The following is a 17,249-nucleotide window of genomic DNA, read 5'->3' as shown; positions in this document are numbered from 1 at the left end:
TTGAGATGTAATGGTGTTCTTTTTTAATGGCACGATCACCGCGTTAGCACATGCGAGTACAGATCCAGCAGACGCCTTGAAGTTTCCTGTTACCGCTCGTCAGTTGACACTAAAAGGAGGCGAGCTGGTAGCGTGCATGCCTTCCAAGCAAGGCGAGGTGCCTGGTTCGAATCTGTGGTGACCACCGGATCTATTGTGTTGTCATACTGTCTTCATTTTGAGAGGCCAAACCACTCTCTGTCAGATACAATGTAAAGTGGCGGCCAGTGCACAGAGGAGGCAGAGCCAAAGATCACGCACTTTAAACATCACACCTTGCTCCCACTAGAGCAGGGTTCAATCCCGGTGATGAAGATCTTATGACACATGTATGCAAACTCAGTGAAGTGGTATGTTTGACATTCCGGGAAGCTCGCAATGACAACCCCATGTTGTTCCCCCAAGATTGCCCTCGAGCTAAAACTGGCCAGCAAGCGGCAAAGACATTCACAACTAGGGCCTACAATAGTAGAAGTAGCAATCCACTCGTGGAGCAAGTTTGAGATCCACAGCGCACTTTCAGCACTTCTCGTTCTTTGCGGGTATAGCTGGTTTTAAACCTTAGAACACTTTTCTTTAGTAAATGTGGCTGTCCCACTGAGTGTTGGGATTATTCAAAACAGAGAAAAAAAAAAAACGAATGAAAAAAAAGGAATGAAGAATAAAGTTCTTTGAGCCAAAGTACCGGTTCTTCTGCCATCACTTAGATTGCAATTACCTGAATTGTTTCTCACTGAAATAATCTCAAGTTCTGAGTGCTTGAGATGGACCTTCCTCTGGAAATGCTTGTGATAAGAAATAAAATGAAACAAAATGATGATGATTGTGGCAAGACATGTAAAAAATATTCGCACCCGACAGCTGCAAGCCCGTTCCTTTTAGGTTATAATGACTTATAAGTATAGTGTACGACTCGTATCTTATGGAGTGAGGGAAAGACAAGAACAGATAGCCTAAAGGAGAAAAGGAGAGAAAAAAGTTGGTGACACTGTTGCATAATATATTTGTCGGCAACGCTTCACAAATCAGATGAATTGCGATGGCATTTCTCATGAATAATTGTACGTCAAAATGATTTCAGCTCGTGTATGTTTTCAACGTGTATCATTTTCGTTATATTCCAAATGTTCGTCCTCTTTGTGCGTTTCAGGATAAAGAAAATTTCTTGATGACGAGTTGCTAAAAGTAAATCCCAAGTGTCGGACGTGGTTAATACGGCGAATTGCATGCAGCCTCTAGAGGATTATCATGGCCGTCTTCAGTCAAGCGGCGAGGACCCTGTATTTGACGAGATGCCGGGCAGCAGCGATTTGACAAGCAGCGCCATATTTGACAAGACGCCCCTTAACAAGATACATAGTAGCTAGTAAAATGCAAACGTTCGTATGAAGGTGCAGGTGTGACAGTAGCAAAAGGCTGATTATTGATTTTGTTCAGCGCCACTGCGATTTGCATGGTACACGGGCTGTGGATCGCTGGCTTTATTCTTGTTATTTTTGAAATGATACGGAGTCATCGTTGATAATTGAAATTCTGAACAGTGTTCTTTCTGTTGAACAGCAACTAGTACAACTTGTAGGTGGCAATACCCGTAGACAAGGAATAAGTCAAATCCCACTTACGGCTTCACACACGTACTTTACAACTCGGAAGCGTCCGTAGAATTTATTTTATCTTTGACATGCTGACGAGTGTGTATTTCAAGGGGGCGTCTTAATTACGGAGAGAATACCTACATTTTCATGAGTTTCGAGCGCATTATCATTTATATCATTTTATCATTTGACTGTACTTCAGTGTGTAAAGAAACAGTAACGAAACGAAAGGTTGTGTCGTCAAAAGGAACATACTTTGAGAATGTTTTGAAAATAATTGTCTTCTTACTTGTTTTCGTGAAACGGCTTCGTGAAACGGCTGGTCGTCACGACTGCAAGCATGCCGTTTCTTCATTTTATACCATCACGTCGGAAGTCTCCCATCTTTCATCACATTTTTCTTTATTCGACGAGGAATAAACGAGAAGAGATAATTATAGTTATTTTAGAAAGGATTATGATAGATTATAGCACTTACGAGAATGACCACTTCCGAGTTGAAAGGGGTGGATCACTGTTACTAAATTGTAAAGCATGACTTTCACATTGTGTATATGTATACTTTTTTTTTGTGTGTGTGTTGACGCCAATTTAACCCTAACTAGGCCGGGCTATTTAGGTAGTTGATAGAGCCGGGGGGGGGGGGGGGGGGGGGGGGGGGGGGGGGGGGGGGGGGGGCTCCCAGGCCCCCCCCCTCCAGATCTCGGCCGTCGACCGCGCGATCGCGACGAAAATTGGCACACACATTGCCTATGATGTAATCTAAAATACCATGAAGTTAATTTTTCAAAAAATCATCATTTATGCTAAATTATGCTAATTTATGCATGATGATGCATAAAATCAGACTATTTGGTATAAATCACACAAAAAAGCTCAAAACAGGCACATTTTTTGTGTAAATATTCTTTTTAGTGTCCTTAGCAAATGTGATAAAAAAAATTGTGATATCAGAAAAAATTCTTAAGTATTTTATTGTTTTTTTTTTAATTTCTTATGTATTTCATTGTTTTTTCGACTTTATGTTTTTCATTGTTTTTTCGATGAAATTTGTCCGCGACATCGCTCCGAACAAGAAAATATGTTATTCATTGATTTTAATCAATAAAACACCAAAATAATCATGCTTTTATGAAATTTGCCAGTAAGCACAGTTTGCATTGAAATTGTACACGAATTGACGTTTTCAAGCAATTTTTGGTCTGACATGCATGTACATATTTATGCGTAACTTCGGAACCGCGCGCCCGGGTGTCGCAAATTTGGTGTCAAAAGATGCGGGAGACTCGAAAGAAAAAAGTCATGAAACGTCGCGGCGATAGCTTTTTGCGATTGCGATACATCGCGCGGAACGTCGAGGGGGGGGGGGGGGGGGGGGGGCCTCCGAGGCCCCCCCCCCCCCCCCCCCGGCCTAGTTAGGGTTAAGAGTTGTGACGGCATGTCATCATCACTATAATATTTAATTTGCATGGAATTTGCAGCTCATAATCTGTTTGATGAAATAATTCGGAGTATAAAACTTGAATAATAATGTATGATTTTGCGGCCCAGTTTAACGAAGTAGATGGATAGGTCTATCTCTCTTTTTGCTCATAGGTCAACGTGAATTTTGAATGGAGTTTGCTTTCATGTAGTTTTTCCCGCATGGATACAAAATACATGTAATTAAGATCTAACCCAACTTACACTTACGTGAAACGATGTGATAATATTATATATCTTATATTATCTTTGTTATCAGTTACAAGGGAAGATACGTGGTTGATAAAAAGATAATTTGATTTTGTGTGGGTTTTTTTTCCGGGCATAGTATATTCAACTATAAACTCTCCCGAAATGAGTACCTACAAGTGTTGTTTGTTTTTTGGTGTGATAGTTCATATTTTAAACGTTGTTCAGTTTCAAAGGTTCCTTCAACACCAAACAACAACACCGCAGATCTTGTGCTTTGTCTAGTTTCTAAACGGTGATTCAACATTTTTGGTAATTGATTGTACTGCACAATAACAACCGAACTTGATTATTTCTGCAGCCGCTCTTGTCCCCACTTATTTGTGTGTTCGACACCACGTTGTTCGGGAATTTGATACTTGTCCGATAGGCATTTCCACATACTCCACGAAGAAATAGAACAAAACAAAAGAATGGAAGGGACTATCTTGCGAAAGCCAGAGCTTCCCGGAAACAAGCGTGTTTATTCCAGTGTTCGAGGTGCACAAATAACGCGCCAGATAATATAGTACAGTGTAGGCAGAGAGATATTATATTCGCCATGCACCATTGCAGATCTTCGTCACAATATGTATTTTTGTTTTTCATATTCAGACACCGTCAAAAGCCGTTGGCTTGACTGAGTAGCAGGCTCATCTTTCGGTGAGACATATATGACACGCGAGGAAGATAACAGAATAAGAAGAAGGGAAAAGGTTGTTGCCCCGATCACAACAAAATACTCTACCTCTGGGAAAAAAAAGTACCTTTCGCTTTGATCTGTCAATAAACAGATTTCAGAAGTTGAATATCTATTCAAACTTCAAAAAAAGAAAAAAAAAAGAAAAAAAGTGAGAAACCATTGCAATCCAATTCCTTATCTTCATGCAAGAGAAAACAATATAAACAAGTATGTTTTGAGACCTTTGGATATGTACATTGTACCAGTACCCTTGCATATATGGTGGCTTGAGGACTTTCTTATTAAAAGTCGATGAACGTTCGTAAGTTATTGCTCGATATAGCTGATTGCACTCTTATATGAGGTGCTCAAAGATTAACGCAAACCAGCGGGTGAATATGGCACAGGAATAGTATGAGACAATAATTATGTTAAGAGATGACATGATGATGCATGCATGAGTTGAAAATTCATCCAGTCAGGTGAATTAAACTTCAAAGGAATATTTGATGTAGTGGTAGGTGTGCATACAATGTTCTGACTGTACATGAACCTGATGGTTGCTCATGAACAGGACTTCTCAGATCAGGACACACCCCACCACAAACGCACCTAGTGACACTAACCAGCAACTGCCATGAACAACTTGTACGACCTTGTGTATTGGCCAATCATGATCATAGATGGCTGTTGCGTAAGAAATGCTATTTAGGGGCTTAGCATGCCTCAGTCCAAGTTTGTTTGTTTGTTTGTTTTTTTCATCGTCAAGTTCAAATGATCGTCCTACCCATGGAGCTGCTTTCTTTGTGTATCGTTTGGATGTTGCATTTCTTGATGTTCAGATTCTTGCAACTCCTGACTGGCTTCATACGATCAAGCAATCACCGTCATCTTGTAGTTGCTCGTACTTTTTTTTTTTTCTGCATTAATACCATTTTCAAAGCCACCGCGACTGAGCACAAAATGGAGCGGACGCCACACGGTGTCATGCTCAACGATGGATCACGTCGGTCACTGTAATAGGCCAATTAAATGGCGACCTCGGTCACTGTAATGGACCAAATAAATGGCGACCACGTGTAATGTTTGCATGAGTGTGATGTACTTTCGCACCTGGGTGCGTCTGACTTCTTCTTCCCCCCCAACCTTTCCTGTGTTCTTGTATTTTTTAAAACATTAGTGTTTATACCTGACTCACACTCCCCCACACCAAGGCACAAACTGCCACTGCTCTTGCATCAACTGCAGCAGATGTTTAAAGTGTCAGCCCTTCTGTTGGCGCATTTCTGTGAACCATCAATACATGTATTTATCAACCCATACTCATAAATTCTCATACACACAAGCGCGCGCGCGCGCGCGCACACACACACACACACACACACACATACATGCAATATGCATGAAATGATCGCGTGAAATTCTCATAATAGGTTTACATTAAAAAAAAACGAACTTCGTGTATGTCGAAAATTATAAGAATGACATATCAAAATCATATCGCTGTGAAACATTGAGTGCTTGTGATGGTCAACAATACGGCTAAAACCCTTTGTGACTATTTTCCGGTGAACAAAATTTCATCGTGCAATTATATACGAAGAGTTCTAATGTTCAGCTCATGACGCGAAATTTATGTTGTTATGTCGGTATCATACTGTCTTGATATCGTCACAATCAATGAAGAAAATGCCACAGTCTCTCTCTCTCTCTCTCTCTCTCTCTCTCATTGCATGACACGTAAATAAGACAAGCTCGTTGATTCCTGTCTATGTCTATGTTACTAAAAAAAAAAAGCAACTCTTACAACAACAAAAAATGGGAAAAATGCTGCAGTCGACTTTGTCGCAGAATGTCGATCATCTTTGTGTGACAGAGCGACTATAGTTGACAAGTATTGTGATTGATACGTGTATGTGATGTATGACGTGCGATAACCCGTTGATTGCAGAGCACGAAGTGCTTAACAGGGTTCAGACGGGGTGACTTTTACCACCTTTAAGCCGAATTATTGTTTGCTTGTCACTTGCATCGGGTGTATTTCAGCCCCTTTACCCCTCACATGCTCGCTGGTTTGCATCGACATAGTGCCGGCTGTCAGAATGTTTGGTCTCAATCTCGCCTGTAAACTTTAATAATGAATGCCCTGCCCTGGGGACTATTTTCACGCGCAAACTACCCGGCTTTCGGAGACAAGAGTGATTACATATTTATGTTCTCATTTTTTTTTTCGTAAAAACTAGTCGGCCACTACAAAAACAAATACACTGCTCAAAAATACTTGACGAAAAAAAAAAAAGAAGCTTCCTCAGAAGCACTGCCACGGAAATGGAGTCATATTTTACAATAAAAGCCAAACAAACAAACAAATATCAAACTCTTAAGTGACATACTCTCTAAAAAAACATCGAGTGAAAGTATTCACTCCTTCAAGAGTGAATTAAAAAAAAAGAGCGAATTTAGAGTGAAAACGAAGATCGAAGATTTTGGAGTGTCCCCTGAGACTCTAAAACGAGTGAAAATGAACATTTCACTCGAAATTCACTCCAATTTCACTCTAAATTCACTCTTTTAGGAGTGAATATTTCCCTCGATTTTTTTTTTTTTTTTTTGAGAGTACATTTTGCTGTAGATGTCTTTCCTGTGTGTGTATCGTGTATAATGATAATAATAAATGCCGGACAGCTCTGTGCGAGACGCATTGTATATCCCGAAGTACTCGAGCCTGCATTATTTATAAGCGTCATGAAAATGATACTGATACTGATATAATATCAGCATCATCCATGTTGCACAACTCCGTGTTATTTTCGGTCGTTTGAGTCACACAGTCTTTACGAAGTTGTTGTTTCCATGATAAAATGGCTTGTCTTTGATGAAATCGCATAACGTTACGTGGAAACTGATTTGATTTTTGTGTGATCCAGCGAACATCCAACTCAGTCTCCTTTGCTCACGCTTCTATCTCCCTTTCTGTTTCCCTCTTTCTTTGTCAGTGCTTCGAGGCGAATGATTGGATAGATGATACGGGAGGTAGGAACCTATGTGCTCAAAGCCACGCGGTTATTCACCGCGTAATATCCGGTGAAAACAGGCTATCTCTGAGCCAAGTTAGAGCCAAGACCTCGTACATGTGTGGCATGACAGGGATTCTATATCACTGGGAAAGGAATTACAGCTGGAGCTCTGATTTCTCCATGAATGTTGCATACATGCGATAACCAGGACTCTTATGGAGGGCCGTGCGATCCATAAACATTAAGACTGCACGGATGAATTGTCAGGTTTTAAAAATCATCAAGATGCAAGGGACTTCTTCCCTTCCTTTATGTGCGACACACGCACGGCAGTGACATAAAATCCTCCTGTACTTCATGTGGAACTCACAACGAAAATTGAAATCGCTTTGTCATCCACATTGCACTACTGCATGTTTATTCTTTATTTAAAGGAATAACATAAGTGATAATTAATAAATTGGTTGAAGTTATCACTTCGATCTACTCAACACCGAGAAAATACAACTGTACTTTGCTGCTTTTGGTTTGTCACCCTCGCCCGCGCGGCCTTACCGCATTGTTCAATGCACTCTATTGCAGGTACTTCTCTACGTACACCAGATGCAGAAAAGTTTGCCCAATCCAAAATACAAATTCGAACTTAATTATACCCCCGCCACACATAGTGTGAAGGGGTATATAGGAATCACCGTGATGTTGGTCGGTCAGGCGGTCGGTCGGTCTGTTGCAAAATCTTGCGTCGCGAACTCCTACAGTTTTGAAGCAATTTAAGTGAAAATTGGTGTAAATGATGATATTGAGGTGTAGATGTGCAAGACATGTTTTTGTGTGTTTGTCGGACAATGCGTTGCCATGGTAACCATAATTTTACCAAAACCTTGTGGATTGAATAACTTCCATAGTATTTAAGCAATCAATTTCAAAATTGGTATCTATGATGATCTATAGGTGTAGTTATGTAAGACACTTTGTGTTTGTACTTGACTAAGCATTGCCACTGTAACCGCATGTTTTCTTCAAAATCTTGTGGAGTGAACAACTTCCACAGTTTTGAAGCAATTGAAATCAAATTTGGTAGGCATTATGGCCTTGAGGCATAGATGTGCAAGTGCAACACATAATTTTTGTGTTTGTCAGACAAAGCATTGCCATGCATGGTAACTATAATTTTACCAAAACCTTGTGGATTGAATAACTTCCACATCATTCGAGCAATTAAGATCAAATTTAGTTATGCAAGACACCAATATGTTAATATAAGGAAAATGTGTTGTCATGGTAGCCACTCATTTTTGTATCAAATTGAACCATTTAATCTATGAAGGTGAAATTTGGTGTATCGGACAATGCGTTGCCATGGTAACCGCATGCTTTTTTTTTAATCCAGTGGAGTGAACTTCTTCCACAGTTTTCAAGCAAATGAAACCAAATTTGGTAGGCATTATGACCCTGAGGTATAGATGTGGATCACATAATTTTTGTGTTTGTCACACAAACCATTGCCATGGTAACCACAATTTTACCAAAACTTTGCAGATCGAATAACTTTTCCATCATTCAAGCAATTAAAGTCAAATTTAGTATGTATCATGATCTAGAAGTGTAGTTTTGCAAGACACCAATGTGTTAGTTTAAGGAAAATGTGATGCCATGGTAACCACTCATTTTTTATCAAAATGAACCATTCAAGCTATGAAGGTCAAATTTGGTGTGTATGATTGTCTTTAAGTGTAGTGATGATGGGGGAAAGCATGTTTCCATTTGCTGTAAGTTTTATACTCATTGTCAAAGCCTCTCTGTAATTGTACTGACTACAGTAAACTAAAATTATTCTGCTTCCAATTCGACAAATGCACAAACTTGGTATTAACGTCATTGCCCTCATGACATCACATACTATAAAGCAACACTAGGGGCGGGGGTATTGATCACCTTCAGTGATAATTCTAGTTTGGTTTGTCTTCTTGGCATTTTTTCAGTTCTTGGTGAAGAAGTTTTAAACGCGAAATGATTAGCGCTTGGAATGGATCTGCTGTTCCAGGTACACTATTTTGTGAATAAAAAACAAACAAACAAATGAAATACACTAACAGGTGCCCGTGCATCTTGGAGGGATGAATGTACAGTTTTCTGCACCTCGACTGATTGAAACCCTTCTGGCCTAGAACCGGTAGTTCATATTAAATGTGTAAATGTATGATTGTCCATGCAATGGTTCTTCTGCCGTTCATGTATTCTATAGGGCTCTTCAGTATATGTAGCACAGTTGCATCGTTGCATAATTTCAAGTGGCACACTGTAAAAACATCGGTGTTAGATTTAACACCACGGGTGTGAAATCTAACACCGATCAAACTTCAATAAAGGACCACACCCAGAGGTGTTAAAAATGCACTGTGATGGTGTTGAAAAGTGTTCACCTGACACTTCGTGGTGTTAATTTGACACTGTACCTGGTGTTATTTTGACACTGTACTGGTGTTAATTCAAAAATGACACCACATGGTGTTGATTTGATATTTGCTGGTGTTAATATCAATGGTTTAACACCCGTCCAGCTTCAATAAGGGACCACACCAGCTGGTGTTACTTTGGTGTAAATTTATTTTCACATTTTTTCAAAAATCTAGTATTTTAATGTAAAATTCTTGATCGTTTTGTTTAAATTAAAAATCAACAAGAAGTGCAGTTACTAAGAAACTCTTCAAAAAACAGTTTAAAATTTGGAAATGACACCCGTAGGTGTTAATTTAACACCATAAATGAGCACCGAAAATTTAACACCAGCTCGGTGTTCACTATTTAACACCGGACTTTTTGCAGTGCATGGTTGCATGCTTCTACCGTTTTGCGTGTTCTGGTTGGTTAACCAACCTTTAGTCCACCTCACGTACAGCACATCTGCATAGTCATATATTTTTATGGTTTCAGTGGCCCACCATAGACTTCCATCAATGCTCCGATTGGACTGCTCTCCTGAACATTACAAGTTGTACTTGGGGGTGTTTCATAAAGCTGTTCGTGAAGTTACGAACGACTTACGAGCGACTGGTGATAAGTTCTTGTGCTGAATTATGGAAATTCTGATAAGTAAAGCACATCAGAACTGATCACCAGTCGTTCGTAACTTGTTCGTAACTTTACGAACAGCTTTATGACCCCCCCCCCTCCGAACTGATATCATAATCAGCAGCACACTTTTTTTTTATGTTTAAAGAAGTCATTTCCACAATGATATTAAACTAGAATATTTCATTGCCGATGTCCTTTTAGTACCAATTACGTATATTATGTCGTTGCAATACTGGTATGAATTCTGTTATATGCACGGAGATTTAATGGCAGTTGTGGTATTTGTAATACGTTTCGTTCTAAACTGTTATCATTTTTCAGTTAAGTTGTACTTTTTCAGTTGTAATATATACCATTATTTTCCGTTGCCACTTCTTTACCGTATAGGCCTACCCTCTCTCTGTTCCTCGCTCTTTCTCAATATTTGCGACTGACGAAAAACCAGTGCAGTGGGTTGCAGAGAAATTGCTAACTTTTGCTTTTAATTGCCGATCGTTTTACCGGTCTTCGTCAGGGTTTTTAGATACAACATGACAGAAAGCAATTTGCAGCAAAATTTGAACAAAATCATGGTAAAAGGGAAAGTGCACATTTCGTCTACGTCGGTCTGGTTCCTCCTTCAGTCGCCATTATATTAGTTGCAGCCCCGTTCACGTGTGGCCAAAACATCTTCACATTCTGTATTCACCTATTTATTTATAAATCTAAGAATGCGATGTCATAATTGTTCTCATTTGGACTTCAAATGTTACTATGCCGTCAGCCCTATATACGCATATTACACAATCTGCAATTATTCCCCGAACCCTGTCACGTGACTAGAAACATTTGCAGTGGGATACGAAACTAGAGATCATTAGGTGCGATTCAGTATGTGGCCCATAAAGTTCATCAATGCCCAGTGGGTCAATCATGTATAAGTGCGAAGAGCATCGAGACATCAATCAGTGGTCGAGATTCAAGCTACCACCATGGAGCTGTATAACTCCATGCTATCGCCACTCCCGTGGCGCCCCTATTCAGTGAACCAGTTTTCCCTCGTGGCAGTCTGTGTTGTCGCGAAGGAAGTGCAAAAGGGTGCCCTACTTTCAGCGATAACATTCATCACCCTTTTTAAAAGTTTGTTTTTTACGCTCGCGCTTAATGTGCAATTCACTTGAGATAATATCCATAAAATACAGGCACGCAAATACGGGTCCAAGATTGACACTTTGCCAACTGGTGAAGAAAAGTGGCAACTTAAGAACGGATGTTTACGTGTGGTTGTGTGGGATCAGTCGAATGGAAAACAGATACAGGAGAGCAAGTTTGATACGATTCTGCCCTTAAAGTGCTGGGAATTTCTGATCTCTTATTTTGGTCGTGACTTTAAAGTACACTGATAAAGGACACATAATGTTTATTAAAGGAAAGTATCTATACCCAAGGAGGTACTAGTCAATACCGCAGTGATGGAAACCCGGCAGAAACAAACGGACCCAGAAAACAAGTGATATGAGTTCGGCGATTGATAAGATTAAACCTTTCGTCTGTGGCAAAACGTCGCTGGACACTTTGGACAGATCGCTCTGAAACCTGATTTTAGCGCCTCATTTATGTCCTTCGAAGTGTGTAGTGGCCAACTTAAAGTAAAGTTATCACTAAGCTTTTGGGAGCTTGGTAGGGAGGGCCATTTACACTACTGCACATGTAGGCCTAGCCGTTATGTCGAGGCACACAAAAGGGCGATAACCTATCCATTGACGCACATGATACTTGTTTCCAAGATGTCCCTTTCACCATTTTATTTGTTTTTATGCCTCCGCCACGAAGTGGTGCCGGAGGCATTATGTTTTCGGGTTGTCCGTCCGTCCGTCCGTCCGTCCTTCCGTCCGTCCGTCCTTCCGTCCGTCCGTCCTTCCGTCCGTCCGTAATGAATTTTGTGGACAGGGTAACTATCAAAACCTTTTGAGGTATCCTAATGAAACTTGGCATGTATGTGTATTAGGGGGTAAAGTTGTGCCTATCAACTTTTGGGTGCACATGCTCAAGGTCAAAGGTCAAAAGGTCAAGGTCAAATGCTTAAGATTGCACTATTTCCCCCATATCTATGCATTGCCTGAAGATATTTTCTTGAAACTTAGTGTATACATGTATTACCCAATTAAGATTCTTTAGTGAAAGCTTGGGGTCATAAGGTCAAAAGGTCAAAGGTCAAAAGGTCGAGTAAAATGTTAAAATTTCACTTTTTTCTCTGTATCTTGGAAATTGTTCAAAGTATCTTTATGGAACAAAGTATACATGCATGTACTGACTGGCAGTAGTTAGCTAGGGAATTGGGGGTTCATGGGGTCAAAGGTCAGGGGTCAAAGGTCAAGGGCAATACTTCGAAATTTTACTATTTCCCTTATATTTATGCAATGCCAGCAGGATTATTTTTTTTTAACTTAATGTATGCATGTATATTACCCACTAGAGATTCTCTGGGATTTTTTTTTTTTTTTGCCAAGAAGGTCAAAGGTCAAAAGGTCAAAGATCAAGTGAAAGTGCTGAACTTACTACTTTCTCCATATCTCGGAAGCGGCTCAAGTAATTTTTAAACTTAGTACATATTTATGTATGTTCTGCCTGACAGTGATTCTCTTATGAATCAAAGACCAGATGAAAATGATAACAATTTACTGTTCAATACAGAAATTGCACTTTTTCTCCATACCTTGAAAATTACTCAAGTGCGTAAACTTATGAAAGGGTCAAAGTCGAAGTTAAAGTACATGCTCTCCTATTCATCCAATTAAACATAGGTCAAGGAAGGTAAACATTCGATACATTTGTGACAAACATGTAATTTTAATATTTTGCCAATTTTGTGAAAATGTAATCACACATTGTCCACATGTACTATAGACCTATTAGGAGAATCATGCATTATGGCGGAGGCATACCAGTCGCCATAGCGACATTTCTAGTTTATTTATTTATTTATTTCTAATCTTTTGTCAGGGTAGTCCATTCACCAATAAATAGTGGTCTTCCATGGAGCCCTGAATAATATCGATGAACATATGTACATTAAATAGCAAAACGTATATACAGAAGATGACATAATACAGTGTAGATACATACCAGCATACTGTACATTGCAAAGTAACATAAAAAGTACATGCCACAGCAAGAGTTCACCAGAATGCCGAAATAACAATTAAAAACGCTATTATACAGGAATGATAAAGCCCAGAATGAATTTCGTGTGTTACTTACGAATACTTTGCTTAAACAATCTCTTAAATGAATATATGGAAGAAGCTGATCTAATTGAATGATCTAGCCTGTTCCATTCAAGTACAGAGGATACGATTGGGCTGCACTTGTGACAATCAGAGCGAAATCTTGGCACACATAGATTTCCACTGTCTATTAGCCTTGTATGATGTTCATGTACATCACTAGGCTTAACTAAGTGCACCTGAAGGTACGAAGGTGCTAAGTTATGGACGCATTTATATATCATCATAACGCGGCTGAAATCAAAACGTTTGTCTAGTGTCATCCATTTAAGACTTTTGAATAAATCAGCCGACGGTGTGTCATATGTTTTGTCCAAAATTATTCTTGCTGCCCTCTTTTGAATTTTTTCTAGCTTAGTTGTATGGTATTGAAATCTGTTTGACCAAACAACAGAACAGTAATCAAATTGTGGTAACACTAGACTATTATAAAGTAATTTTAGGGATTGTTGGGGCAAAAAGGCCTTCGCTCTCTTTATCATGCAGACACTTTTTTGGGTACGTTTACATACATTTTCGATTTGTTTAGACCATTTCAGTTCTTCATCTATTAAAACACCTAAACATTTAGTGAACTGAACTCTTTTAATCCGACTACCATCTAATGAAATACTGAAATTTTCAATTTTCCCGAGATTAGCACGGGAGCCGATAATCATGACAGAAGTTTTGTCAATGTTAAGGACGAGCCGATTTTTCTTAATCCACCCCATTACTTTATTTAGTGCAACAGTTATCTTTTCTTCTAAAACTGTTGCGTCATTAGCACTGACAGTGAGGGTCGTATCGTCAGCGTACATATCTATAACACCTTCTGAAGTACACTCGGGTAGACTGTTGACATATATTGAAAATAAAAGGGGACCAAGAATTGACCCTTGAGGTACACCCAGTTTAATAGTTGAAGAGTGGGACTTGGCTCCCTTGAATTGCGTCACTTGCTGTCTGTCACTTAAATAGGATTTAAACCAATCTGCAGTCGTCTTACTACACCCTATACACTTTAATTTATGTAAAAGTAGGTCATGATCTACAGTGTCGAATGCCTTCCGAAGATCTATGAAGGCAACTCCAGAAATTTGATTATTATCTATATTCAGAGACCACTGATTCACAAGTTTTGCAAGAGCAGTTGATGTGGAATGAAATGGTCTAAAACCAGATTGATTAGGGTGTAGTAAATCATTCGCATTCATGAATTCGCTCAGTTGTAGATGTACGGCCCTTTCGATAATTTTACTCACTGTTGGTAAGATTGAGATGGGGCGGTAGTTATTCAACGAAGAAATATCTCCTGCTTTAAATATCGGTACTACCCAAGCCTTTTTCCATTCACGTGGAACAACTCCCGTAGACAGGGATTTGTTGATAATATCGCAAAGAGATTCTGCAATAACATTCTTTGTCATCTTTAAAAGTTTGCAGCCGATGTGATCTTCTCCGGTTGCTTTATCTATGCCAAGAAGCTCGATCTGTCTCAATACAAAATCTCTCGTTATCATACTTAAATTAAATTGAGAATGAGATGGAACAAAGCCTTTGTCCTCATCAAATATCATTTGCGAAGTTTTCTTTCTTTCCTCTTATTTTTTTTTTATTACGAAATGGTCAGATTCGATCAATACGCTTTAGAGTGTGTGTGTGTGTGTGTGTGTGTGTGTGCGTGTTTGTGATTGATGCGTCGTCTCCCAGTTTTAATCCAAGTTACTTGAATTTTCCATTTTTTTTTCTTCATACCCCCTCCCAACACACACACACCCTTGGCATATGTAGGCCTACTTAATGTTTGCATGTATAAACACACATGTGTATGTAATTCATTCTTTATTGCGTTTCCAGCGAGAGAATATGAATTCCGACAGCCGTATTCTCCTGGGGACACCTCCAGACCGCATCGGACACGGGACGTTCCTCCACACTGAGGTTGGAGGTCAGCTAGAACTAGTGGATATCGTGGAACGGCACCAGATTCCAATCGGTAAGAGCAATTATAATTCCCTGAAAGGTGACGAGGTGGTTCAGTCTGATGCATGTCATTCTTTCAATCACATCGCTCGGGTTAGAGTCCTGTGGAGTCTAACTGAGCAATGTTGTAGTGACAGTAATAGTAATAGGAATTTTAGTAATAATGATAATTGTATCCCCCGAACAGAGTTCGGAGGATACTATGGATTTGGCCTCGTTGCGCCGCGTCCGCCGCAGAGATTTTCTTGTGAGCGCTGTACTGGCTGCAGTTCTTCTTCGATCATCTTCAAATTTGGCATGAAGGTGTATTATGGTAAAACGAAGACGCCTATTGTTTTTGGTGATGGCGCCTTCGCTTGTTCCGTCTTTATACATGAAAAGGTAAATTTAACAGGGTCTGCTTGTGTGTGGGACGCTGGCCTTGTTTCTTGACCGATTTTTTTTTTTTTTTTTCAAATTTGGTGAAATGTATCATAGTCAAATCTATACACCTATACGTATTGATAATGCTGCCCTCACTGTTCCACCTTTTACAGGGTCAAAGGTCACCCTGATCATGTCAAAATTTGCAAAAGTGCTTATTTATGCAATAACGTGATTGTTACTCAACATATTTTATTCAGACTTGCTAAGGAGGTGTATGGGTGGTCATTCTACATGAAGGACACAACAGTTTGTGGTGACGGCACCCTCAGTGTTCCGACTTGGATGCCATTGCACATTTCTTTTATATGCTCTATAAGCCACATTTCCTGTCGGATTTTATTGAAACTTGCTATGGAGGTTTGTGGGGGGTTATTCTAGGTAACAAAAGTTTGCATTTATAGCGCCCTCATTGTTCCGACTTTTAAGGATGCCATGTCATATTTCTTGTATGTGCTATGCTACATGTAACCTCATTTCTCGTGGGATTTTATTCAGACTTGCTAAGGATCGGTGAACGGATGGTCATTTTACATGTACATGTAGGACACAACAGTTTGTGGTGGTGGTGCCGTCAGTGCTCCAACTTGGATGCCCGTCACATTTCTTGTGCATACTCTATCAGCCACATTTCCTGTCGGATTTTATTCGAACTTGCTATTGGGGTTTATGGGGAGTTATTCTAGGTAACAAAAGTTTTCATTGCCTGCGCTCTCATTGTTCAAACTTTTATAGGATGACATGTCATATTCCTTGCATGTGCTATATACCAGCCTCATTTTTCGTCGGATTTTATTGAATACTGCGACAGTTGCCATATTATACAACATTCTGGCCTAAAAAGTAATCCAGATGGGGTATGGGGGACGGGTTCGGGGGATACAATGTGCTCGAGTGCTAGTGCTCTAGTTTATAACTTGTGATTCTGAACGATTGCAACCGAGGAATATTCGTAAAACAACGTCGTTACGGCTAGCCGACCAAGACAAGCTATTGGTAGGCTCCCTGTATGAAGTCTGTCTCGCTGAATTATAAATCCGTCTTTTTGTTACATCCAGGTTTATCTCAATTTGTGAGTTGTTTTGTAATTTTGGCATATTTTCATAAAGCAAAATGAAAACAAAAATGCGTTTCCATTCTGAATAAAGTGGCATTCAAGTTATATTCGGGTAATATTATTCGTCATAGATATATAATGTACACAATTTGCAAGCACGTTTGGTTTATGCACGTTTGATTTATGCTCTTGGCCTAGTACAGGTGGATGTGTGGATACAACACACACACACGCACGCACACACATATACACCGTACACATTTACACACACACTTTATTACGTGTTATGCTGATACGCATTTATCATTTTCAGTTGTGTAATTACGGATTCCTTCCGCCGTGCATGTATACATGCACTGTAAGTTCGTCTCTAGAGAACGATACAAGATCGAATCCCATCTGCATTTTTGCCCACGTGTG

At 39.6% G+C, this 17,249-nt stretch overlaps 1 protein-coding gene across 1 annotated transcript in view; it reads left to right on the top strand.

Annotated features, from left to right (window-relative positions):
* Window positions 1-17,249, top strand: part of LOC139711110 (N6-Methyl-AMP deaminase-like) — a 38,929-nt gene that overhangs the window by 19,906 nt on the left and 1,774 nt on the right. The window contains exon 7 of the mRNA XM_071623025.1: window positions 15,224-15,362. Within this exon, the coding sequence (XP_071479126.1) occupies window positions 15,224-15,362 (139 nt within the window). The remainder of the gene's footprint in view (window positions 1-15,223; window positions 15,363-17,249) is intronic.

The sequence above is a fragment of the Diadema antillarum genome, unplaced genomic scaffold, assembly GCF_040938485.1.
Source record: "Diadema antillarum isolate AM-2024a unplaced genomic scaffold, OU_Dant_1.0 seq00001611_RagTag, whole genome shotgun sequence".
Lineage (NCBI taxonomy): Eukaryota > Metazoa > Echinodermata > Echinoidea > Diadematoida > Diadematidae > Diadema > Diadema antillarum.
This window is presented reverse-complemented; position numbering and strand designations above follow the sequence as displayed.